General features: G+C 47.6%; 1 protein-coding gene across 2 annotated transcripts in view; it reads left to right on the forward strand.

The window, feature by feature from the left end:
• Positions 1 to 18,470, forward strand: part of LOC123757624 (dynactin subunit 2) — a 137,093-nt gene extending 118,623 nt beyond the window's left edge. Inside the window, exons 8-10 of one of the 2 annotated variants that reach the window (XM_045741453.2) lie at positions 9,092 to 9,194; positions 17,020 to 17,204; positions 18,023 to 18,470. In XM_045741453.2, coding sequence (XP_045597409.1) covers positions 9,092 to 9,194; positions 17,020 to 17,201 — 285 coding nt within the window. In that variant the 3' untranslated portion in view covers positions 17,202 to 17,204; positions 18,023 to 18,470. Of the gene's footprint in view, positions 1 to 9,091; positions 9,195 to 17,019 lie in introns of both variants that reach the window. The other variant, XM_045741452.2, reaches the window with a different exon arrangement.
• The last annotated feature ends 8,095 nt before the right edge of the window (positions 18,471 to 26,565 follow it).

A 26,565-nucleotide genomic window follows, 5' to 3' on the forward strand; every position in this document is an offset into this window, starting at 1 on the left:
GATCTTTGTTTCTGTGAGGGCTATTATGTCTGGGTTTTCCTCGAGTACCAGTTCTCCAAGCTCATTTGCTTTATTTGTAATTCCATCTATGTTAGTGTACATCGCTTTGAGGCTCACTTTCTTCTGTCCCTTCTCAAATCGCCTCCTTGGTGAGTGTTCTGCTGGTGGGGGAGGCTGTTCCATGGTTGTGAGGGCCTGTGAGGTGGATAACAGGGTCTCAGAGGATACTGGGATGAGGGGCGGGGGATCCAGTGAAGGGGGAGGGACAGGGAGGGTATGGGGTGAAAGGGGAGGGAGGACGGGAAGGAAAGGGGGGGAGGGAGGACTCGGGAGGAGGGGAGGGGTAGAAGGGTGGGGATTGGGTGTGGGGGGAGGGAGTGTACGTACCTTCATTTGTAATTAATGGTCCAATACTGGTCAAGGTTTTGGATTTGGATTTTGCGTATGTGAAAAAATATTTTGGATTTTTCCTTATCTCTTGTATAGCTTTCTGTTCCAATTCCATTTCCTCAGACTCATATGATCGCTTCAACGTTTGTTCTATTTCTTCGATCTCCCTGCTTAGGCTTGTTTTCCTTGCTTGTGATAGTTGTGTCTGCCGAAGCATTTCCGTTATTTTTTTCCTTCTCCTGTACAGTCGTCTGCGTTCTCTTTCTAGAGTGGTCCTCTTTCTGCCCCTCCTCACAGGTACGTGCTTCAAGCAGACCTTGTAAGCTTCAGCTGTCAGTTGAGCTATTTCCTGTGTGGGAGTTTTGTCGCTTAAGACCGTCTCCCATTGAATAGTTGCAAGGTCTACATTTATTTTTTCCCAGTCAATCCTCTTATTGTTGAAATTGAATTGATTGATTATTCCTTCTCGCTTGTTGGGTCTCTTAGACCTACTACCGTTATTTATGCTAGTTCGCACTTCAATGAGCTTATGGTCTGAGTATGAAGTATCTGAGATTGTGATGTCTCTGATTAGTTCATCATTGTTTGTGAATACAGTACAGTACAGTACAGTATTTGGTTTGCTATTTATTCATTTAAATATTTACAAGAAAATAAAATGGGATTTAACAGTACTTAAGGCGCATATCTTAAAAGTCATCGTACAGTGTGTCGACACGTGGAGGGGAGATGGGAAGGCCAGCGTGAGGTGGGGGGGGGTGACCAGGCAGGACGTGTGATCTGTCTCTGTACCTACCCACCTGTTCACCCACCCACCCACCTGTTCACCCACCCACCCACCTGTTCACCCACCCACCTGTTCACCCACCCACCCACCTGTTCACCCACCCACCTGTTCACGCACCTGCCAACCCACCCACCTGTTCACGCACCTGCCAACCCACCCACCTGCCTGCATGCCCACCTGCCAACCCACCCACCTGTTCACCCACCTGCCTGCATGCCCACCTGTTCACCCATCTGCCTGCTTGCCCACCCACCCACCTGTTCACCCTCCTACCTGCACACCCACCTGTCTGCTCACCCACCCACCCACCTGCTAATCCACCCACCCACCCACCTGCCTGCTCATCCACCCACCCACCCACCTGCCTGCTCATCCACCCACCCACCCACTTGCCTGCTCAAACCTCTTCACCCACCAAGCAAATCTGCCTGCCATCCACCCATCCGAAACCCACCTGCCTGCCCACCCACCCACCTGACTGCCCACCCAGTTTCCCTGCCCACCTACCAGCTAGGCAGCTAACCACCCACCCAGCCCCCACACACTAGTGTGAGTCAATTCAAATCATGAGTGTGGTATAAAAATTGTTGGAAATGGTTCTATTTGGACTCAGAGGTGAAAAAGTACTCGTATTCGAAAAACGTGATTATCCGGCTGGGGGTACTAACTATATAGTCCAGATAATTGAGTGGAGACAGTATGTGGTGCCCTTCCCCGACTGCGAGAACGTCGAGGTCGATGCCTCCGGTAGGACTGGTCGTGGTGGGGGGGGGGGGTTCCTATACCTTTTCCTCCCGGTTCAGCTGTTGCTCCAGGTCCTAGTTCGCTTGGAGACGTACCAGAGGAGAGTAGTCCTCTTGGCCCCATGGTGGCTGGCTCAGCCTTTGTTTCAGGCGCTGCTTGCGCGGTGTCTGAACCTGGAGGTTTTCCCGCAGCTCGGCCTCTTTCAGCAGATCGGTCCAATTCGTTACGAGACGGGTTCAATCTTTTTTCGAGTCTTCACGTTTGGTCTTTTTGACTCGAGTCTATCACTATCTGTATGATGATTATTTTTTTTTTTTTTTGTCCCACCTGCTAGCTTTGTCTCGGCGGCAGTAGGAAGTTTCCTGGCTGTCCTTCGGGTTCTTTTTTTGTCTCTTTGTCACTGTACTTCGCTGTCTGTAAAGGTTGTTATGTCCTTTCTCTCGTGGCTGTTTCAGGACCGTTATCTTATGCCGAATACTGTTGCTTCGTATCATGTGGCGATGGCGGAGCCGTTGCAGCTCGCTTTCGGTATTGATGTTACTTCTGCACCATTTTGCAAGCTGTCTCAGGGCGTTGTTTCACATTCGGCCTGGTCATGGGCCGCCTTAGCCGTCCTGGTCTTTGGACAGAGTGCTCTCTTATCTATCTTCTCCTTGGTTTGTTGTAGCCCCTTCGGTTCAGGATTATTTTTCTAAAGCTCTTTTCTTGTTAGCATTGGCCTCTGGGGGTCGAGTTGGGGAGCTTTATGCTTTCCACCGGCGCAGGGGTTTCTCCCCCTCTGGTCGAGGTGATAGGTTTGTTCATTTCCAGCCGTCTCCCTCTTTAATGACGAAGAATGATGCTGCTGCTTTCCGAAGGGGTCTTTGGGTTGTTGATGCTTGGTTGGCCAGGCCGGGGCTGCATCAATGTGTCGTATCCGGTTGCGGCTCTCCGCCGTTATTTGTGTACCACGTCCTCTATGACCGGGGACGCATTTTGGGTTGATCCAGTTTCCCTTCTTCGATGTTCTAGGGTTTGGGTCTCTTAGGTCGTCTGCAGGGTTATTCAGTCTAGCCAGCCTGTGGTCTTACCGTACGTGTGCTGGCAATGTCAAGTACTGTATTTGTGGTGGTTATTAAATCAAAAGAGTTGCACTTCCATGTTTCTCATATGTAGGAAAGCAAATTTTTAAGTAAGAATGACTTGAATAACTCCTATCCTTTCGAAATTGTTGTAACCTTAATCAAATATCGGTATTTATTGAAAACAGTTTTAACATCTTTATTTAGTACTTAGTTTTGATAAATGCTGCAGTATTTATAATGAGGAAGAACTAAATCTTTAACAGTGAGCATCATTTTTTTTTTCCTTTCTAAATATTAATGTTGCCACATCTCTACAATATTGACCTCAAGTTTCCTAACTTGCTGAGCTGGATATAAATTTGTCAGTAAAGGTTAGAAAACTATTGCTGGTCAACCTGTCCTCTTAAAAAGAACGTCGCTTTTGGCCATTTGCCCGTATGGCTGAAAGTGGACGTAATTTGAAAATGGAAAAAAAAAATGAATAAATTTGGGATATTTTTTTTTTTCAGCAACAGTAAGTTAAGGGTCCTCTGATAGGTTAGGTGGGCAGGAAATTCTCATAAAGTTTCAAAACGTTATGAAAAATGTTAATGGAAAGTTTCCTCTTCTAACCTTGCCGAGTAAGCCAGACTGCTCAAACAGAAAATGGAATAGTACGTCACTTTTGTGACTTGATTTCATTTCAAATTACGTCCAGATTTGGCCATAGCGCGCATACGAGCGAAAAGTGACGTTTTTTTAAGAGGACGGGTTGTGCTGGTTGTGGCCTAGTAATATGGTCATATTAAGGTTTTCTGGGGGAAGCCCCGTCGGCTCCCCAAAGCTATCCAGGCTGAATGGATATGTATAACTTTCTGGTATTAGTCAAAATGCTTGGAGTTCTTGCCTACCGGGGACCACAAGCCAGAACCTGGCCCCCTCAGAGAGGCACGAGGAGCAATGGCCTATAGAAACACCCCTGTGGTTGGGAGCATTCTATGTCCGCCATCAACTGGGACAGGCACCCAGTAAGGTAGACACCCGAAAACAAACCCCTATTCTGGTTAAAATATTGCTACCGAAAGCCAAACGATTGGACAGAACTCCTCAAACAAAATTATGAAACTAGGATGACGTCATCACGTCGCCGCATCGCCATCTGCGCCACAACCCCCCCTTCCCGGTTGGGGGAAGGGGGACCCCCAGACCATCTGCGCCATCGATCCAATCGGCAGTTCTTGGCTGATATGATTAATGGCCGGTCAAATGCCTTTGGCTCCGTTTTGTTTCAGTTCTATGCCTTGTGGTGTGGGCTGTCTCTACCGGTGGGGGTGTGAACCAGGAGTGAGATTCTACAGTACTCGGGCTGCATGTGCCTAGGGCTCTCTTCCCTAGGTGCCCTGTAAGTACTGCCCTTTTGGCTTGGGGCCACCTTCCACAAGTCGCCTTGGGTTCTACCTCTGTTGTGTCCTTTACTGCTCGGTACTGGGCCACCCTTGGAGTCGGCTGGGGTTTTGTTGCCCTTGTTTGTCTCTGGGTTGGGGGTAGTTTTTGTCACTGGTAGGGGCGCAGGATACTGCACAGCTAGTTTTCACCAATAACAGCGGCCGGCTCTGTTCTGCCTGGGTACGTTTTCCTCTTGCGGGGTTTTTCTTTTATTTTTGCCTGGTGGGGGGGTGTGCCTATGTGGTCCCCCTTTGCTGTTCTCGGGGTCTTTTATATATATTTCTCTGTTTGGTGGTACTCCTCGCTTGGCCCCAGTGAGTGGACACGTCCCGGGGGTTCAGCTTTTAGAAGTTTGTTTGGTAGACTTGGGCGCCGGGTCGCAGTACCTTACCTGGGATTCCCTTAGCGTGTAACCAAGGCTAAGGGCCCTGGGAAACCCCACAAAGTCTCTGTGGTCCGTTGGATGTGACCTCTGCATCCCCCCCCCTCGCGTCTTGCGAGTTTGAAGGTTGCACTGTCCCATTGCCTCAGGGTGACACTCATCTGTTTTTCTCTGCCTTGCTGCCTGTTGGGTCGTTGGTTCTTTTGACCCAGAGTCGTACGACGGGTGTCGTCTGTACTTGCTCTCATTCACCTAGGCCGATGGTCATGATAAGCGGTTGCATGCTAGGTTTAGGTTGAAGCAACACTCTTGGTTGGTTGTGGCCCCGGATGCCCTGAGACTGCCCAGTTTTTGGGTGAAGGGGTCCGGACTTGGGAGTGGGGGTCGCTTCGGCACTGGTTCCTTCCGCTCCTCCTAGTCCTTACCCTTCTGTTGTGCAAACTTCATCCCCGGCTCCGAACCGTAGGCGGGGTTCGAGCTGAGTTTGGTTGGGTTGAGACTTGGGCAGTCTCGGGGGTTTTTATCCTCTTCCGGGATGGCGGCGGAGGCATTCGAGCTTCTTCCTCCAGCCGTGCCGTATGGGTCTGACCAGTGGGCTCCCTTCCGTAGTGTTTTGCACGGCTGCCCCGGCTTTTTCTTATGAGGCTGGGGCTTTGGAGGTACGGCTTGGCCCCGAGTCCTGCCGTCGTAGTTCCCGGGCTTGGGGAGGGGTTGCCTGAAGGGCCTCAACCCCGTTTTGCCCCGCTTGGGTCTTTGTACACTCGGTGCGGGGCTTGCAGTTCCTCAGAGTGGGGATTTTCCTTCCCCCTCTGCGTTCATGTTGGTTTCGGGTCTACCCCTCCCTGGGTTCGGTTCCGTGTTCCATAGAGTTCGTCGGTCCCGTCATTCCTGGGGGTGTTTCACCCCCTTTTCCTCATCCTTTTCACACTTCCATCGCAATACTGTTCCCTTCGTATTGGCGTCCATGCATGTACCTTGATCATGGGTGTCTTTTTTGTCCGTATGTGCCTCCGTATATTTGTGCCTACTTGTTGTGGGTCTCGTTGGTTCGTGACCCTCTTCGTACCTTCCAATATTATTGGAACGTCGGTTGACTTTCGGTGAGATTTCCCTGGTCTTTTGGTCTTTTTTGGTCTGGTCTTTTTTTGGACTCGTTAGTTCCCCTCCGTCCTCCTAGTCTTCTTTCACTTCATTTTCGTCTTATTTTGTTTTCATATCGTCTCTCCTTTCTGTTTTGATGTTCCTCGTATTCGTTACGTACGCCTTGCTGGTGTATGTACGGTATGTGTATGTACAGTATGAGTGTGTACGATGTGTGTGTGTACGGTATATGTATATCGCCACCTGGTGGACGGGTGGTGCAGTTCGTACCTCGCACACTGGGGCCTGGGTGTTTTTGTTTCTGGGCGGTATACTCGTGTGTTCCGCGTCGTTTATCTCGGTTTTTCTACAGCTTCTCTCTTGTCTCCTCTCTCAAGTCGTAGCCCTCTAGATGCTGGGGTGGTCTAGATTTTATATGTGGGGCAGTCGCTTCGTTCTTTTTTCTGCTTCCGGGTGTGGGGTGGCTCAGAGTGGCACCACCTCCACCTCTGCGCTGCACCTCGTCTTCTGCCGGGCATGCGCCTCTGGACATATTTCCGCTTCACATTCACATTTTTCTTCGGGTATCAGTACATACAATACATACTACCTCTTGTGTGCATACCGTTTTGGGCAAACCACTGGCGATGCTCCTGGTATGTAACTCTGCTCGACTGTGTTGTGGCATGGTTGTGTCTCCGCTCTGCAGGTGAGGTTGTACTGTCTGGCGACTCTGTTGGCCAGGTGCTGGTTTTTTACTTTTGGTGGGGTACTTGCCTAGTTGTGTTTGTGGAAGTTGAGCTCTGGCTCTTGGTTCTGCCTCTCGACTGTCGGTCGACGGGTGTGCAGATTCCCGAGCCTCCTGGGCTCTTTCTTATCTATTTTTGCAACTGTGTCTGGAGTCAGCCTCCACCACATCCCTTACAAGTGCATTCCATTTCCTACCTCCTCTGACATTGCTCCAGTTCTTTATAATGTGTCTGTAGCTCATTGGGGTCCTCCGCTTCGTCCTGTGTCCCCTTGTGCATGTACCCCCATGTTCAGTACTCCATCCTTGCTTACTCTGTCACTTCCCCGTTTGCGGGGTTGCGTCGCTGGATCCTATCATGGTTGTTTGGTGTTGTGTGTTTTACTTGGATGCCTTGTGTGTGGCTTTCCTTCCTCTGGACACTCCTTCCTTGCCTATCTTTGGTGCCTGGCTTTACCCTGGTATCCATGGTGTTCCTCTGTGTTTGTGCGACTTCCCACTACACACTTTTGTGGTTGGTCTTATACATTGCGTTCCCGGCTGCTACTTGGTCCGTATTCGGGGGTTTTCCTTGCTTGTTTCTGTTTTCCTCCTAAGCTACTCTTGGTTGTGCTTTTGGGTCAGTGCTTATTGGCTGTACTGTTGTTGGGTGCTGAGGTGGGCCTCTGTCCATGTTCCGATCCCTGCTTTTTGGACTGCCCCGGTGTTCAGTTTCGGTACCGAGTTCCTTTACTTTTTCTTTGTCTTACTGCAGGCTTCTGTGTTGCACTGTCTGTGGGGGGTTGTGGACTTCCGGTCCACCGCTCCTGCCTTACTGGTTCCCTCTTTGGGATGGGTAGCTGGGATTCCGGTCTTGGTTCCGGCTTTTACTTGTTCCTTTTCTGGACCATACGTTTTTATTTTCCTGCGGTTCACGTCCTGCGTAGTTCTCCTCTGGTATCCCTCGAAGACGTGTGCGTTGTTCTTCCCTGCTGGAGCTGGTTGCTGCTGCTCCTTTGGGTTGCAGGATCGCTCTTTTTCGCTTCACGTCTTGCGCTTTCCTTCGTGGTGCCCGCTTTCCTCGTTGGCCTTTGCCCGCTTCGGTGTTTGGTCTTGTTGATCCTTCAGGGGTCCTGGGGGGGGGGTTCCTCCCAGACGGGGTGTGTCTGCTTGCTCGGGAATGGTTCCTTTCGGCTTGCTGGGGTTTGGTTCCTGGTTCCCTGGCGGCCATTCCTTCTGGTTTTTGCCTTCGTTGGCGCACCCTGCTGCTTTCTTCGGTTTTGATCCTGTGGGTTTTCCCGTGGCTCAGCCTCTTTTTCCGGGTCGGTCCCGTCCTGTACTGGGCCGGTTCGTTCCTCGTCTCGGGGTTTTGTCTCGTTTCTCGTCGCTTGTGTGGGCACTGGTGGCTTCATTGTTAGTCTCCCACCTGCATGCTTCGTCTCGGCGGCGGTGTGTGTGTTGTTTTCCTGGCGGTCCTTCTGGTTTTCCTATCATTGCGAAGGGTCCTTCGGTCTCTGATAGGGTTGTCTTGTCTTTCCCTTCGGGGTTGTTCCGGGACCGTCTTCTGGTACTGTGTACTGTCGCCTTGTCTTGGGTGGTGCTGGCAGAGCCGCTCCAGCATGCGATCAGTGTTGCTGTTCCTTGTGCTCCGTTCCGCTTGCTGTCTTGGGCTTTGTTTCCCCTCCGACCTGCTCTTGCATATCCGGTGCCGTCCTGGTCGTTGGCCTGAGTGGTCTGTTTAGTTCTTCTCCTCCTCGGTTTGGTCCTTGGGTTGCTGCTTGGTTGGTTAGGCCAATCTGACCAACCAAGCTCAAGTGAGGTATCTGTGGTGAAGTAGCTCCAGGGAGCTGACGGGGCTTTGCCTAGAAAACCAGCATTGAATGTAATGAAACGCCATTTTCTGGGTGAGTCACGGAGGCATCCCTCCCTCCCTCCTGGTCGGCGGTGTTTTTCGCGTATTTTGACATCCAGCCTAAGAACTGCCGGTTGGATCACCGGCGTGGATGGTCTGGGGCTCCCCCTTCCCCCTCCCGGGGAGGGGGGGTTGCGCAGAAGGCGGCGCGGCAACGTGATGACGTCATGCTAGTTTGATAATTTTGTTTGGGGAGTTCTGTCCTCTCGTTCAACTTTCAGTATCAATATTTTAACCAGAATAGGGGTTTGTTTTGTGGTGCTTACCTTTCTGGATGCCTGTCCCAGTCAATGGCAGACATAGAATGGTCCCACAGGAGGGGGCGGGGATTTCTATAGGCCATTGCTCCTCGTGCCTCTTTGAAGGGGCCAGGTTCTGGCTCGTAGTACCCGGTAGGCAAGAACTCTAAGCATTTTTACTGATGCCAGAAAGTTATACATATCCATTCAGCCTGGATAGCTCCAGGGAGCCTCCGGGACTCACCCAGAAAATGGCATTTCATTACATTCAACACTGGTTTTTTATATCTTGTAAGGTACTGTTAACACAATGTAATTGCTTGAATTAAATTTTTTGACAGGTATCGGAGCTTTATGAATTGGTTAAAAAAACAGAAGCTCTCTGCTCTGCTCTTCCCGAAGTTGTAAATCGCTTGGTATCTCTTGAGGCTCTGCATGAACAAGGTAAGTTTAAATTATTTGAGCTTTTTAATCAATGGTTGAAAAGACATTCATCACTCGCATTAAATAAAAATTTTCTTGGGCGAGTCGCCCCGTTTTTGAACAGTTACCGATCTACAGACATTGGCGGTTTCAAAATAGTTAATTTCCTTTTATATTTCAGGAAAAATGATGCCATAAAATCACCAGAGCATATGATTACCAAGCTGTGCAATCCCCAGTGATCATTAGTCAGCCATAGGCCTAATAGTTTCTGCATCTTTGAGTACTAACTATATTATTTTGAAGCATAAGAATAAATGGAATTTCCGAGGGCCTGTTTGCCCATGCAGGGCAGCTCTTATTTTGACCCAACCAAACTAATTCATATATACATTTCAGGTGAACTCCTTGATAGAATCACATTGTAACATAATTACTTTATTTTTAACTAAAGACACTGATCATAGATACTTCTCTATACCTATAGAGAATGGGTTCCAATTTTTTTTTTTAAATTTATGAAGATGTTTCAAGTTGGTAAATCTTTTGTGAAACTAATTTTTAACTTCAAAATCTTGAAGGGTACTTTTCTGTGTATCAGAAAAGTACTGCGGGTATCAACATTACACTCTGATATATCTTGCAGAAATTTCAAGGTTGGAAAGTGTGAAAGATTTCTCTCAGTAATTTATATTTGAAAAAGCTGGAGCTTTATCTCAAAGGCATAAGCATACTCTACAATGATAAAACTTTCATCAATTCATTACATCCTTGCTTTCAGGTAATTTGAGTGCTCTGTGATATCAACCGTGCAAGCTAAATCTCAAACCCATTCATTATCTCTCGGTTCATGTGCATTGTATCCTGTTACATAAAATACATAACACACAAAAACAGTTATTTGTTAATTCACATGCAGTATTTTTAGCTTAAACTTTATTAGTTGGGTGCTCATAGTGTGAGAGGCTGTAGGTGGCCCACACGAGGCATGTTTGACACTTACGGTGTAGTGTCTTGCACTTAGTCTGAAATATTTGTCATTACTTCTTACAGATGTCATGATTGGTCAAAGTTTAAATCTCATTGTTCAGGGTTTAATTGAGGAAATTTTATTTCATGCCATCCTTGTTTGAATGAGGATTACACAAATACTTGTTGTACTTCAATAACAATATACACTGATGCATGTATCAGTAATTTTTTATATTAAAAAGTATTGTAAATTGTTTAGCGTTTTGTGCTTTAAATTTACTATACTGTTGTCATTTTGCAATAATGTTAGCTGCCTCCACAAGGTCTGCAACCATCTTTAAAGCTACATCTGACTTTGTTTCTGTTAAGTGAATTACAGTGGTACCTCGCATAACGATTGCCCCAAAAGACGAATATTTTGGGTAACGAACGGCCCGATCGGCGTCAAATCGTCCCTTATGACGAACGCTGGTTTGAGTAACGTCAACACCACATGGTGGGGTCGCGCTGCTTCTTGCACATTCTTAGACGCCTCCGACGATGCACATAAATTATGTTGTTCTTGTTTAAAGATGCTAATGATGCTGGGATATAAAAGGGTGACTACTGAGATGTTGCAAAGCATTGACGTTTTTGTAGGAAAAAAGAAATGAAATGTCTGATATACAACAAATGTCAAAAAGGTTCGTTCGGTGTTCGGCAGGTAGGCTGCTCCATTATAACAATCTTTCTTTGTTTCAAATGTGTTCCATTTGTTTTTTATTTGTCATTTACGTCTCAATAATGGAGAAGCCTACCTTACATACACTGAATAAACCATTATGACATTTTCCTTTCTTCAAATGTGTTCAATATTTATTTTTCATTTGCCTTATAGCAAAAGGTTCGTTCGGTGGTCGGCAGGTAGGCTGCTCCATGTTTCTTACATACAAAAAACGTAAATAATAAAAAAAATGAAGAATTTTGAAAACCAGTACAAATGTCAAAAAGGTTCGTTCGGTGGTCTACAGGTCGGCTGCTCCATGTTTCTTAAAAAAAAAAAAAAACAAAAAAAAAAAAAAAAAAAAACTGTTGAAACAATTTGAAAAATGGACAAATGTCATAAAGGTTCGTTCAGTGTTTGTCGGGTAGGCTGCTCCATTATTGAGACGTAAGTGACAAATACAAAACAAATGGAACACATTTGAAACAAAGAAAGATTGTCATAATGGAGCAGCCTACCCAACAAAAACTGAACGAACCTTTTGCCATAACGAATATGAAAGACAAGGGCTGCTGGCTGGGTTAGTAGTGCGTGAGCAACCATTTGTGGCACACGTGCCTCTGGCTCTCAAACACCTGTCCCACACGGTGTTGAAAGACTGTGCTCAGTCGGTGTAATTCAGACCCTTTTGTTTGAAGAACATAAGGGTCATAACATTGGTGAAGCTAGGCGCAATAAGGGCTTAACACAACGGTCGGATGCCAGTGATACAGCACCTATGAGGATGATACAGCAAGCGTATCCAGGTGTAGCTCTGAGCCCCACCCTTGCCATCTCTAATGTATATAGATGATACATAGATGAATCGTTTTCTGCGTTCAGTGATGATGCATCTGATACAAGTAGCATAGATTAACAGTGTTAGCGGCTTCCATGGTGGTGGTGTTCATTGATATTTTCAAGAATACCTGAATCTTTTCCTGACTGATGGACACTCTTTGAGGCTAGCTGAATCTCTTCCTGACTGATGGACACTCTTTGAGGCTAGCTGAATCTCTTCCTGTGTGGGACCTTACAAAGCGATCTTTTCAAGACTACCTTACAAATTGAGCTTTTCCTATAATCGTTTCAATACTACTTTATGCTTTACAAGCTTGGCTACATACCACCTACAAGTACTAAAGCCAAGGGTGCACGCGAGTGCGTTATTTGCAAGCACACATAACGATGAAACAGGAAGCAAAAATCTATCTGTAGCTGGTGCAAGGAGAGCAAAGTCGCGCTGTGTACCATGGACTACTTCGTTGACTATTACACACCTCCAAAGTACTGAGTGTGTAATACAGTGTGTTACTGTGTAAATAGTATGTGAAACTGTACATATTGTAATATTAGTGAATTTTTACCACGTAATATTGTGACAATAAACATTTATTGTGGACACATTACTGACACATGTATCACAGTTTCATGGAAAATTATGAACATTCTACTGTATACATATTGTAAAGGTCACAAATATGCATCATATACGATAAAAGAAACAAATAAAACCGCATTGGAAACGCATAGAAAAAATATTTGAAAATATATTTGTGGCAACACGCGGTGCTTGAATGGCCTGCGCGACCGTGTCTGGGAGCTTCACACACAGGCGACCAGGCCCTGATGACGTCACAGCGCACCTTGTCCACGCCCTCACAGCCAAAGTAAGTGGAATTTGGTAATTATTTTTACATAGACATGTTCAGGGACGGTAATTTATCATTTTACAAAGAAAATTTTTATTTTGGGGAACATTTGATGTCATGCACTGGGGAAATTTCACAATAAACACAGTGCATCACACTGGTTACATGGGGGGACACTCGTTTTGTATGACGTCCGTTTCACATGACGAACATGGAACGGATTAAATTCATTATGCGAGGTACCACTGTATTTTTATGGAAGTCTGTGATGGTGTAAAACAGTAGTTGCCATATTTTACCAATGCAAAGAATGCTGAAGCCTGGGAAATTACTTAAAATAATTTATGTACAAGTCTAGTGTATATTTATATAATGGCAATGTAATAATATAAATATTAACAAAAGTAAGAGTACAAAAAATGCTTGCATTAATTTTTAAGGTGTGTAAGTATTGTTATTTCTGAGAAATACCTTTTCAGTTGCTTCTCAAGCCAAGGGTCCACCAAGGACACTTGACTCACACCATTCTCTCATTAACCTGTGCTTCAACGTGTCAATAATCTTATCAAAAGGGTTTTGTCACCTAGTAGAGGATAGATGGCATGGATATATAGTCAGTCCATTACTAAGGAAACTGTTCGCTGTGGCACCAAAGAGAAGAATCACAAGCCAACACCCCTTTCAAGAAATAAATGAAACACAAGGATAGTTATTCCTCTGCTTACTGCTCACTACTCCGACCCCCCCACTGGGTAGTAGAACCCTCACTATAACACGAGTAGAGGTGCAGGCAGCTTCACTTGTAGCTTTTGTCCACTCATATTTTTCCCAGTTCTTCATAGACAGATTCGTTTAGGGACCCTGAACCAATTTTTTTTGTCAATATAGGTATGTGTCAATATTTGTTTTTAATGCCACAAGAAATCCTAGATTTGTAGCTACAGTTTGAGCTTCATTTAACAGAAATTGATCCACTTTTTTTTTTTATGTATAGTTACCTTTAATTCTATTAGTTGTGATGTGATAAGACCTATGAGGTGCACTTTTATATGTGCTTCGTCTCAGTATTTACTGAGTCTGTATAATCGGATCTGGGAGTCGTCGTCAGTCCCCGAGGGCTGGCTCGATGCCGTTGTCCTCCCTGTTCGCAAACCGGGGTCTCTGGGTACTTCCCCTAAGGACTTTCGCCCTATTGCTCTCACAAGTTGTGTCTGCAAACTCTTTGAACGTATGGTTAACGTTCGTCTGATGTGGTTCCTGGAACACCATCACCTCCTCTCCCCTTCTCAATTTGGTTTCCGCAAGTGCCGCAGCACGACAGATGTCCTGGTGAACTTGGAGGTCTATATTCGTACTGCTTTTGCTGCGAAGACCTCTGTTGTTGCCGTCCTTTTTGACCTGGAAAAGGCTTACGACACCACTTGGCGTTATCATATCCTATCTCAACTTCATTCTTTTGGCCTTCGTGGTCATCTCCCTCTCTTTCTCCGCAGCTTCCTCTCTCGTCGTTCCTTTCGGGTGCGCCTTGGTACCGCTCTCTCTCCCTCTTTTCAGCAGTACGAAGGTGTGCCCCAGGGTAGTGTTCTGAGCACTACTCTTTTTTTCTGGTTGCCCTCAATGGTCTTCTTTCCTCTCTTCCTTCAGGTGTCTTCTCCGCTCTCTATGTCGATGATCTTACCCTTTGTTGTCAGGGTGATGATTCGCCTCTCCTTCAACGCCGGCTTCAACTTGCAATTGATGCCGTGTCGTCTTGGGCCACAGATCATGGCTTCAAGTTCTCTGCTTCTAAGACTTGTGCCATGACTTTTACGCGGAAACGGGTTGTTCTTCGTCCCTCTTTGTCACTTTATGGTCATCCCCTTGAATACAAAGATTCCGCGAAGCTTTTGGGGTTATTCCTTGACACTCGTTTGTCTTGGTCTCCCCATATCTCTTACCTCCGTGTTGAGTGCTCTAAGGCCCTTACCCTCCTTCGGGTCTTTTCCCATACTTCTTGGGGGGCAGATAGGCGCACTCTCCTTGCTTTACATTCCTCTCTCGTCCTGTCTAAGCTCGATTATGGTTGCCCTGCTTACTCGTCTGCTTCTCCTTCTACTCTTCGCCGTCTTGATGCTTTGCACCATACTGGGTTGCGCCTCAGTTCTGGTGCCTTTCGTTCGACTCCCATCCTTAGCTTGTATGTTGACACTGGCTTCCTGTCTCTCCAGGACCGCTGTGATCGCTACTGTCTTCGCTATCTTGCGCGGTCCTTGCAACATCCTTCCTCTCGCCTCTGTCGTGCTTTAACTTTTACCCCTCCTGCGGTTCCTGTTCCTCTTCACCACCTCCCTCTTTCTGTCCGGTTATCTCGCCTACAGGATTCTCTTTCCGTTCGTATTTCTGATGTTTCTCCTCGTGTTGTTCCTTCTTTGCCCCCGTGGAGGGTCCCTCTTCCGCGGTTTTGTACATCCTTGACCCGTATCACTAAAGCTTTTACCCCTCCTGCGGTTCTACAACGCCTTTTCCTCGAGCACTTTTCTTCTCACTCCCGCTCCATTTCTGTCTTCACCGATGGGTCTAAGTCAGCGGACGGTGTTGGCTACTCTGTTGTTTTTCCTGATCGCACTTATATGTGTCGCTTGCCTCCGGAGACTAGCATCTTTACAGTGGAACTTTATGCTATTCTCTATGCTCTTCGTCTCCTGCTTTCTCGTTGTCAGTCTTCCTTTGTAGTTGTTGTTGACTCTCGTAGTGCCCTCATGGCTCTCGGGTCCTTTAACCCGGTTCATCCAGTAGTTGTCGAGATCCAGCATTGGCTGTTTCTCGTTCACAGTAAATTTAAGTCGGTTGAGTTTTGTTGGGTTCCCAGCCATATTGGTGTGTCTTTAAATGAACGTGCGGATGCTGCCGCCAAGGAAGCTGTCCGCTCTTGTCCCATCTCTCGTAAAGGCATTCCGTATTCCGACTTTTACCCGGTTATCCATTCCTCAGTCCTTACCCGTTGGCAGGCTTCTTGGTTGTCTGTTACTGGTAACAAGCTACATACTCTTAAATGTTGTGTTTCCTCGTGGCAGTCCTCCTTCCACCGTAACCGGCGGTGGGAAACAGCTCTGGCGAGGTTGCGTATTGGCCATACTCGCTTAACCCATGGTCACTTGATGGAGCGCCGCCCTGCTCCTTATTGTCCTAGTTGCATTGTCCCTCTTACGGTCGTGCATGTCCTTCTTGAATGTCCTGACTTCCAGGACGAGCGTGTGTCTTGCTTTCCGACCGCCCCTCGCGGTCACCTGTCCCTCGATAGAATTCTTGGTGACTCGGATACTTTTGATATCGTTCGCCTTATGCGTTTTTGTTCTCGTATTGGCATCCTTGGTGATATTTAGCGCCCTCTGATTATTTTGCGTATTTGATGGTGCTACATAGCCTTCCCGGTTTGGTGCCTTCTTTTGATAATTACTTACTTACTTACTTTTATATGTGCTTGCTGCAACTGCATGGTGGCCCCCATAACTACCTAAGTGTAATTACTTGTGTAGTTACAGTATAAGAGCTATGATCATGGTGTCCCATCTTCCCAGTACTGTCATATAACACTTTGAAACTATTGATGGTTTTGGCCTCCACCACCTCACTTAATTGGTTCCGACCGTCTACCACTATGTTTGCAATAGAAAACATTCTCAATTTTTTGGGGCGCTTTAGCTTGAGTCTATGACCTTTTGTTCTTGAGGTTGCCATGAGCTTGGCCACATTGGCTACTGGATTTCTGCACCCTCTCAAGTCTAATTTTTAACTTTTTCTTTTGGTTTTTTATTTAATATTTGGGACTGCTTTTAGGGGAGGGGGGTGGCACTGGTGGTCTTCCCTGACCTTGTTTTTATTCCCATGGTAATTGCGAATGGCTGTGTTCTCCTGCTCAGATCAGTCTCCCTTTGGAACTTTCCTTTTTAAATGCTTCTGTGTGAGGATTTGGCTGTGGAGGACCAAAGGGACCTTGGTCAGAATTAGTTTTGAGCATCATGAAATACTCCTTTGCAAGTGGCCCATCACTCACTCCCTTTATTATTCTTCAAGTCCCGACATCCTGAGCATGTTTTGGTAATCCTCTCTTCCACCTTTATTGTGAGAGCTGGTACCCTATAGTAGCAATCATAGTGATAAGTTAACTAACTGCTATCCTTGTGTGTGCATTAATGTTCATTAATGTGTTTATTTATGCTAATTGGTATGATCTATTTTGTCAGTGAGTAGTTACCTTGATGGTAACTATCAACTTTGTGTCCCCTCCTCAAAAAAGGTAACAAGACTGAAAGGTTCTATCTCACCATACAGTACAGGTTGATGAGAGCCTGGTGTGAGGGCAGTGTCCTGGGTGGACAATGGCCCTAGTTCGTGAATTAATTAAGTGGCCTCTCAGAAAGAAGTGATGTATGATAATTAACTTTTTTTTTTTTTTAATTATACAGTACAGGACGATACTAATACTTGCTCTTTGCTACAGCTATGCAGTTTAGTGGATCACTGAAGCAACTAGATGTCGCGCAGACTCGCCTTGGCGCAGCTCTACATTCCAATGCAGACTTACTAGCTAGTGTGCAAGAGAAATTTTCTCAGAACCTTGAAATCATTCATAACAATGTTGCCAATCTTGATGCTCGTGTACAGGCACTCCAGAAAAAGTAATTGGTAAGATTATTATTCCTTAGCAAAATTCTCAATGGATGTTATTATTATGAGTGTTTAATCTGGAGTAGGATTGTAAATTGCCTTTTCCTGCTTTTGGAAAGATAGGTATATCAAGACGTAATAATACAGAAATTGCTTGTGAGTGGAAATAACAATATGGGTCACTTCAGTCAAATAGAAAACTTTCTAACTTTTGATAGTTTTTGTCATTATCTTTAAAGAAGCAAATTGTGCTGATGCAGCATGACAAATATGAACTTAATTGGAAATATGTTTCTAAGCAGTTTACATGCACTGTATAAGCTCACTTATCCTAATTATATGGGAACGATCCCTTGGTCCTAAGCCAGACATGTGGATAAGCAGAATTCTTACCGGGGAAGTTCAAAAGTTAACATATTCTCAATTTTTTCTATCACAACCAACATAATTTGAATTGCCACACAGACTATAATTATAAAATACTCAAGTAAAGTACAGTAATTTATTTTAAACAGAAACTCAAGCTTACCTTGTTGTAGTTTGTCTTCTTGAGTGATGCTACAAATCTTTAAGTTAAGAATTGTTGAAAATTTACGTAACCTAACCTAAAACAACATTAAAATTAATACTTAAAATTACTGTAGAGTACATGAGGTTGTCAAGGTTAATTTTGACTGGCAGCTGCTGAAGTCTCACTAGTTGAAGGCTCTTGGCTGGCTTGTGATGCTTCAGTGGTTGCAGGGCCTTTGGTTGCTGTTCTTACCAAATATGAATCAAGTTTACCTTGCCTTCTGTGTACATTGGCCTCTCTTATGATCAGCTCTGGTTCGTTTCAGGTACTGATTCATGTTTCCAACTTCTGGATTAGCACAGTTGGACGAAAAATTAATTACCATGTCAACAGAAGAAATGAGTGAATTTTGTTGTCTGTGGTGTTGGTTCCTCATTGTTATCTTCCTTCTCCTCTTCATCCACTTCACCATTAACACACTAGAGAATCTCTTCTTCGCTCATCATACCATATCCTGGGCAGTTTGTATCTCAAGCCATTGTCACATCCTCTCTCTTTCACCAGCATTTCTGAAAAACTGCCGGATAACCCAAAGATTCAGTTAAGCGAGCTTATACAGTACTTAAAATAAAAAATATGAAATAGGAAAGTTTATGTAATGCAGTAAAGAAATGTTTCAGTTCTGGGTTTTTTCCTGTCATAAAAATAAACTGAAATGTATGCATATGCCTAAGTTTGTATCTATGGTTGTACATAAACATTTGTTTATTTTATATTTTTTATATTTTGCTTTGCCTTATTGGATAAAAACAGATTTTGATACACCTGAAATATTGTCAAGTTAGATGAAGTATTGCAGGAAATTTGATACTTGGTATCCATGTTTTGCTGACAACACACGGAGATAGAAAAATAGGGGTGAAGTGTGTAATGTACCTGAGATAAGGTACATGATGAACAAATTTAAGAATGTATGCAGTACAAGTGCCTGAGGAGGGACCTCTTTAAAGAAGGGCAGATCTGAGAGGAAGGAGTAAGAAATGTGGAGATATTGTACATGAAAGTTGTGATGGCACTGCCAAAAATTAGGTTGGGGTAAATACCTCATAATGGCTTAGACTTAAAAGAGAAAGGTTGATTCATTAGTAGAAAGTGTTGCAAAAATTTGGTACAGGGAGATAGAAAGATGGAAAGGTGACCAGCATTTTGATAAAGGGAAGTAAAGGGTTATAAGAAGAACCAGGTTCCAGCCGAAAATAAGGGGAGTTCAAAGACGTTTAGATAAGGGTGCGGCAAGGCTTCTCCGTAGTTCTCTCTCCTTCCTACGGCAATTTTGTTGGGAGAGAAATGTTTCATAAAAATACACTTTATTTATATGATGCTAAAAATTCTTACTATATTGTAGGTTGGTTGTATGTGGAAAGTAAGAGTTGCTGGTATTGAGATTAATTATTGCACACACAGTGGAATAGTGTGTTCCTAAGCAATGTTGTTGTGCATACAGGTAGTACGTGGTGTATAGCAGGTGTAGAGAACCTGCCGCCTATAGCCCTCGTCCACATCATTTTGCTTTCAAATTATTTTGGGTATAAATACAGTATAACCATATAACTTTTACGATAATTTCCTTAATTCCCATGAGACTTTGTAAAATACATTGCGCAGACGGAAGTTCTTACACACCATATTTGCTTCAGGTGACATTAAACAAATCTCGGTATAAGGGCCAGATTCCACTCATGATGCAGGGCAGTGGTTCCCCGTGCCTGCTGTAAGGATTTTACATACTTAATATAATATTCCTATCCTGTATAATTTATTAGCTACTGTATTGTCAAGATATGATGCACTCTGTGGCTATCAATTCTGTTAATAAAGTTACAGCACTATGCTTGAAATTAACTGACAATAGGGGCTTCTGTTTTATTTCTTAAGTGTGACTACTTGTACTGCAGCAATGGTGCTGGTACTGGTACTGCAGCAATGGTACTGGTACTGGTACTGCAGCAACAGTGCTGGTACTGGTACTGCAGCAACGGCGCTGGTACTGGTACTGCAGCAATGGTGCTGGTACAGGTACTGCAGCAACGGTGCTGGTACTGGTACTGCAGCAATGGTACTGGTACTGCAGCAACGGTGCTGGTACTGGTACTGCAGCAACGGTGCTGGTACTGGTACTGCAGCAATGGTGCTGGTACAGGTACTGCAGCAATGGTGCTGGTACTGGTACTGCAGCAATGGTACTGGTACTGCAGCAATGGTGCTGGTACTGGTACTGCAGTAATGGTGCTGGTACAGGTACTGCAGCAACGTGTGGGTACTGGTACTGCAGCAATGGTACTGGTACTGCAGCAACGGTGCTGGTACTGGTACTGCAGCAATGGTGCTGGTACTGGTACTGCAGCAACGTGTGGGTACTGGTACTGCAGCAATGGTGCTGGTACTGGTACTGCAGCAACGTGTGGGTACTGGTACTGCAGCAATGGTGCTGGTACTGGTACTGCAGCAACGTGTGGGTACTGGTACTGCAGCAATGGTGCTGGTACTGGTACTGCAGCAATGGTACTGGTACTGGTACTGCAGCAACGTGTGGGTACTGGTACTGCAGCAACGTGTGGGTACTGGTACTGCAGCAACGTGTGGGTACTGGTACTGCAGCAATGGTGCTGGTACAGGTACTGCAGCAACGTGTGGGTACTGGTACTGCAGCAATGGTGCGGGTACTGGTACTGCAGCAATGATGCTGGTACTGGTACTGCAGCAACGTGTGGGTACTGGTACTGCAGCAATGGTGCTGGTACTGGTACTGCAGCAATGGTGCTGGTACTGGTACTGCAGCAATGGTGCTGGTACTGGTACTGCAGCAACGTGTGGGTACTGGTACTGCAGCAATGTGTGGGTACTGGTACTGCAGCAATGGTACTGGTACTGCAGCAATGGTACTGGTACTGGTACTGCAGCAACGTGTGGGTACTGGTACTGCAGCAATGGTGCTGGTGCTGGTACTGCAGCAATGGTGCGGGTACTGGTACTGCAGCAACGTGTGGGTACTGGTACTGCAGCAATGGTGCTGGTACTGGTACTGCAGCAATGTGTGGGTACTGGTACTGCAGCAATGGTGCTGGTACTGGTACTGCAGCAATGGTGCTGGTACAGGTACTGCAGCAACGGTGTGGGTACTGGTACTGCAGCAACGGTGTGGGTACTGGTACTGCAGCAACATGTGGATACTGGTACTGCAGCAATGGTGCTGGTACTGGTACTGCAGCAACGTGTGGGTACTGGTACTGCAGCAACATGTGGATACTGGTACTGCAGCAATGGTGCTGGTACTGGTACTGCAGCAACGTGTGGGTACTGGTACTGCAGCAACATGTGGATACTGGTACTGCAGCAATGGTGCTGGTACTGGTACTGCAGCAACGTGTGGGTACTGGTACTGCAGCAATGGTGCTGGTACTGGTACTGCAGCAACGTGTGGGTACTGGTACTGCAGCAATGGTGCTGGTACTGGTACTGCAGCAACGTGTGGGTACTGGTACTGCAGCAATGGTGCTGGTACTGGTACTGCAGCAATGGTACTGGTACTGGTACTGCAGCAACGTGTGGGTACTGGTACTGCAGCAACGTGTGGGTACTGGTACTGCAGCAACGTGTGGGTACTGGTACTGCAGCAATGGTGCTGGTACAGGTACTGCAGCAACGTGTGGGTACTGGTACTGCAGCAATGGTGCGGGTACTGGTACTGCAGCAATGATGCTGGTACTGGTACTGCAGCAACGTGTGGGTACTGGTACTGCAGCAATGGTGCTGGTACTGGTACTGCAGCAATGGTGCTGGTACTGGTACTGCAGCAATGGTGCTGGTACTGGTACTGCAGCAACGTGTGGGTACTGGTACTGCAGCAATGTGTGGGTACTGGTACTGCAGCAATGGTACTGGTACTGCAGCAATGGTACTGGTACTGGTACTGCAGCAACGTGTGGGTACTGGTACTGCAGCAATGGTGCTGGTGCTGGTACTGCAGCAATGGTGCGGGTACTGGTACTGCAGCAACGTGTGGGTACTGGTACTGCAGCAATGGTGCTGGTACTGGTACTGCAGCAATGTGTGGGTACTGGTACTGCAGCAATGGTGCTGGTACTGGTACTGCAGCAATGGTGCTGGTACAGGTACTGCAGCAACGGTGTGGGTACTGGTACTGCAGCAACGGTGTGGGTACTGGTACTGCAGCAACATGTGGATACTGGTACTGCAGCAATGGTGCTGGTACTGGTACTGCAGCAACGTGTGGGTACTGGTACTGCAGCAACATGTGGATACTGGTACTGCAGCAATGGTGCTGGTACTGGTACTGCAGCAACGTGTGGGTACTGGTACTGCAGCAACATGTGGATACTGGTACTGCAGCAATGGTGCTGGTACTGGTACTGCAGCAACGTGTGGGTACTGGTACTGCAGCAATGGTGCTGGTACTGGTACTGCAGCAACATGTGGGTACTGGTACTGCAGCAACGTGTGGGTACTGGTACTGCAGCAATGGTGCTGGTACTGGTACTGCAGCAACGTGTGGGTACTGGTACTGCAGCAACGTGTGGGTACTGGTACTGCAGCAACGTGCGGGTACTGGTACTGCAGCAACGTGTGGGTACTGGTACTGCAGCAATGGTGCTGGTACTGGTACTGCAGCAACATGTGGGTACTGGTACTGCAGCAACGTGTGGGTACTGGTACTGCAGCAATGGTGCTGGTACTGGTACTGCAGCAACGTGTGGGTACTGGTACTGCAGCAACGTGTGGGTACTGGTACTGCAGCAACGTGTGGGTACTGGTACTGCAGCAACGTGCGGGTACTGGTACTGCAGCAATGGTGCTGGTACTGGTACTGCAGCAACGTGTGGGTACTGGTACTGCAGCAACGTGCGGGTACTGGTACTGCAGCAATGGTGCTGGTACTGGTACTGCAGCAACGTGTGGGATACAGGTACTGCAGCAATGGTGCTGGTACTGGTACTGCAGCAACGTGTGGGTACTGGTACTGCAGCAATGGTGCTGGTACTGGTACTGCAGCAATGTGTGGGTACTGGTACTGCAGCAATGGTGCTGGTACTGGTACTGCAGCAACGTGTGGGTACTGGTACTGCAGCAATGGTGCTGGTACTGGTACTGCAGCAACGTGTGGGTACTGGTACTGCAGCAACGTGCGGGTACTGGTACTGCAGCAATGGTGCTGGTACTGGTACTGCAGCAACGTGTGGGTACAGGTACTGCAGCAATGGTGCTGGTACTGGTACTGCAGCAACGTGTGGGTACTGGTACTGCAGCAATGGTGCTGGTACTGGTACTGCAGCAATGGTGCTGGTACTGGTACTGCAGCAATGGTGCTGGTACTGGTACTGCAGCAACGTGTGGGTACTGGTACTGCAGCAACGTGTGGGTACTGGTACTGCAGCAACGTGTGGGTACTGGTACTGCAGCAATGGTGCGGGTACTGGTACTGCAGGAATGGTGCTGGTACTGGTACTGCAGCAACGGTGCGGGTTCTGGTACTGCAGCAATGGTACTGGTACTGCAGCAATGGTGCTGGTACTGGTACTGCAGCAATGGTGCTGGTACAGGTACTGCAGCAACGTGTGGGTACAGGTACTGCAGCAATGGTGCTGGTACAGGTACTGCAGCAATGGTGCGGGTACTGGTACTGCAGCAACGTGTGGGTACTGGTACTGCAGCAACGTGCGGGTACTGGTACTGCAGCAATGGTGCTGGTACTGGTACTGCAGCAACGGTGCTGGTACAGGTACTGCAGCAATGGTGCTGGTACTGGTACTGCAGCAACGTGTGGGTACTGGTACTGCAGCAACGTGTGGGTACTGGTACTGCAGCAGCGTGTGGGTACAGGTACTGCAGCAATGGTGCTGGTACAGGTACTGCAGCAATGGTGCTGGTACTGGTACTGCAGCAATGGTGCTGGTACTGGTACTGCAGCAATGGTGCTGGTACTGGTACTGCAGCAATGGTGCTGGTACTGGTACTGCAGCAATGGTGCTGGTACTGGTACTGCAGCAATGGTGCTGGTACTGGTACTGCAGCAATGGTGCTGGTACAGGTACTGCAGCAACGGTGCGGGTACAGGTACTGCAGCAACGGTGCTGGTACTGGTACTGCAGCAATGGTGCTGGTACTGGAACTGCAGCAACGTGCGGGTACAGGTACTGCAGCAACGGTGCTGGTACTGGTACTGCAGCAATGGTGCTGGTACAGGTACTGCAGCAACGGTGCGGGTACTGGTACTGCAGCAATGGTGCTGGTACTGGTACTGCAGCAATGGTGCTGGTACTGGTACTGCAGCAACGGTGCGGGTACAGGTACTGCAGCAACGGTGCTGGTACTGGTACTGCAGCAATGGTGCTGGTACAGGTACTGCAGCAACGGTGCGGGTACTGGTACTGCAGCAATGGTGCTGGTACTGGTACTGCAGCAACAGTGCGGGTACTGGTACTGCAGCAATGGTGCTGGTACTGGTACTGCAGCAACGGTGCGGGTACTGGTACTGCAGCAATGGTGCTGGTACTGGTACTGGAGCAACGTGTGGGTACTGGTACTGCAGCAATGGTGCTGGTATTGGTACTGCAGCAATGGTGCTGGTACTGGTACTGCAGCAATGGTGCTGGTACTGGTACTGCAGCAATGGTGCTGGTACTGGTACTGCAGCAATGGTGCTGGTACTGGTACTGCAGCAATGGTGCTGGTACTGGTACTGCAGCAATGGTGCTGGTACTGGTACTGCAGCAACGTGTGGGTACTGGTACTGCAGCAACGTGTGGGTACTGGTACTGCAGCAATGGTGCTGGTACTGGTACTGCAGCAATGGTGCTGATACTGGTACTGCAGCAATGGTGCTGGTACTGGTACTGCAGCAATGGTGCTGGTACTGGTACTGCAGCAATGGTGCTGGTACTGGTACTGCAGCAATGGTGCTGGTACTGGTACTGCAGCAATGGTGCTGGTACTGGTACTGCAGCAATGGTGCTGGTACTGGTACTGCAGCAATGGTGCTGGTACTGCAGCAATGGTGCTGGTACTGGTACTGCAGCAATGGTGCTGGTACTGGTTCTGCAGCAACGTGTGGGTACTGGTACTGCAGCAATGGTGCTGGTACTGGTACTGCAGCAACGTGTGGGTACTGGTACTGCAGCAATGGTGCTGGTACTGGTACTGCAGCAATGGTGCTGATACTGGTACTGCAGCAATGGTGCTGGTACTGGTACTGCAGCAATGGTGCTGGTACTGGTACTGCAGCAACGGTGCGGGTACTGGTACTGCAGCAGTGGTGCTGGTACTGGTACTGCAGCAACGGTGCTGGTACAGGCACTGCAGCAATGGTGCTGGTACTGGTACTGCAGCAACGTGTGGGTACTGGTACTGCAGCAACGGTGCTGGTACTGGTACTGCAGCAATGGTGCTAGTACTGGTACTGCAGCAACGGTGCTGGTACTGGTACTGCAGCAACGGTGCTGGTACTGGTACTGCAGCAACGGTGCTGGTACAGGTACTGCAGCAATGGTGCTGGTACTGGTACTGCAGCAACGGTGCTGGTACTGGTACTGCAGCAACGGTGCTGGTACAGGTACTGCAGCAACGGTGCTGGTACAGGTACTGCAGCAATGGTGCTGGTACTGGTACTGCAGCAACGTGTGGGTACTGGTACTGCAGCAACGGTGCTGGTACTGGTACTGCAGCAATGGTGCTAGTACTGGTACTGCAGCAACGTGTGGGTACAGGTACTGCAGCAATGGTGCTGGTACTGGTACTGCAGCAACGGTGCTGGTACAGGTACTGCAGCAATGGTGCTGGTATTGGTACTGCAGCAACGGTGCTGGTACTGCAGCAACGTGTGGGTACAGGTACTGCAGCAATGGTGCTGGTACAGGTACTGCAGCAACAGTGCGGGTACTGGTACTGCAGCAACTGGTGCTGGTACTGGTACTGCAGCAATGGTGCGGGTACTGGTACTGCAGCAATGGTGCTGGTACTGGTACTGCAGCAATGGTGCTGGTACTGGTACTGCAGCAATGGTGCGGGTACAGGTACTGCAGCAACGTGTGGGTACTGGTACTGCAGCAATGGTGCTGGTACTGGTACTGCAGCAGTGGTGCGGGTACAGGTACTGCAGCAATGGTGCTGGTACTGGTACTGCAGCAATGGTGCTGGTACTGGTACTGCAGCAATGGTGCTGGTACTGGTACTGCAGCAATGGTGCTGGTACTGGTACTGCAGCAATGGTGCTGGTACTGGTACTGCAGCAATGGTGCTGGTACTGGTACTGCAGCAATGGTGCTGGTACTGCAGCAATGGTGCTGGTACTGGTACTGCAGCAATGGTGCTGGTACTGGTTCTGCAGCAACGTGTGGGTACTGGTACTGCAGCAATGGTGCTGGTACTGGTACTGCAGCAACGTGTGGGTACTGGTACTGCAGCAATGGTGCTGGTACTGGTACTGCAGCAATGGTGCTGATACTGGTACTGCAGCAATGGTGCTGGTACTGGTACTGCAGCAATGGTGCTGGTACTGGTACTGCAGCAACGGTGCGGGTACTGGTACTGCAGCAGTGGTGCTGGTACTGGTACTGCAGCAACGGTGCTGGTACAGGTACTGCAGCAATGGTGCTGGTACTGGTACTGCAGCAACGTGTGGGTACTGGTACTGCAGCAACGGTGCTGGTACTGGTACTGCAGCAATGGTGCTAGTACTGGTACTGCAGCAACGGTGCTGGTAATGGTACTGCAGCAACGGTGCTGGTACAGGTACTGCAGCAATGGTGCTGGTACTGGTACTGCAGCAACGGTGCTGGTACTGGTACTGCAGCA

The sequence above is a fragment of the Procambarus clarkii genome, chromosome 19 (genome assembly GCF_040958095.1).
Source record: "Procambarus clarkii isolate CNS0578487 chromosome 19, FALCON_Pclarkii_2.0, whole genome shotgun sequence".
Lineage (NCBI taxonomy): Eukaryota > Metazoa > Arthropoda > Malacostraca > Decapoda > Cambaridae > Procambarus > Procambarus clarkii.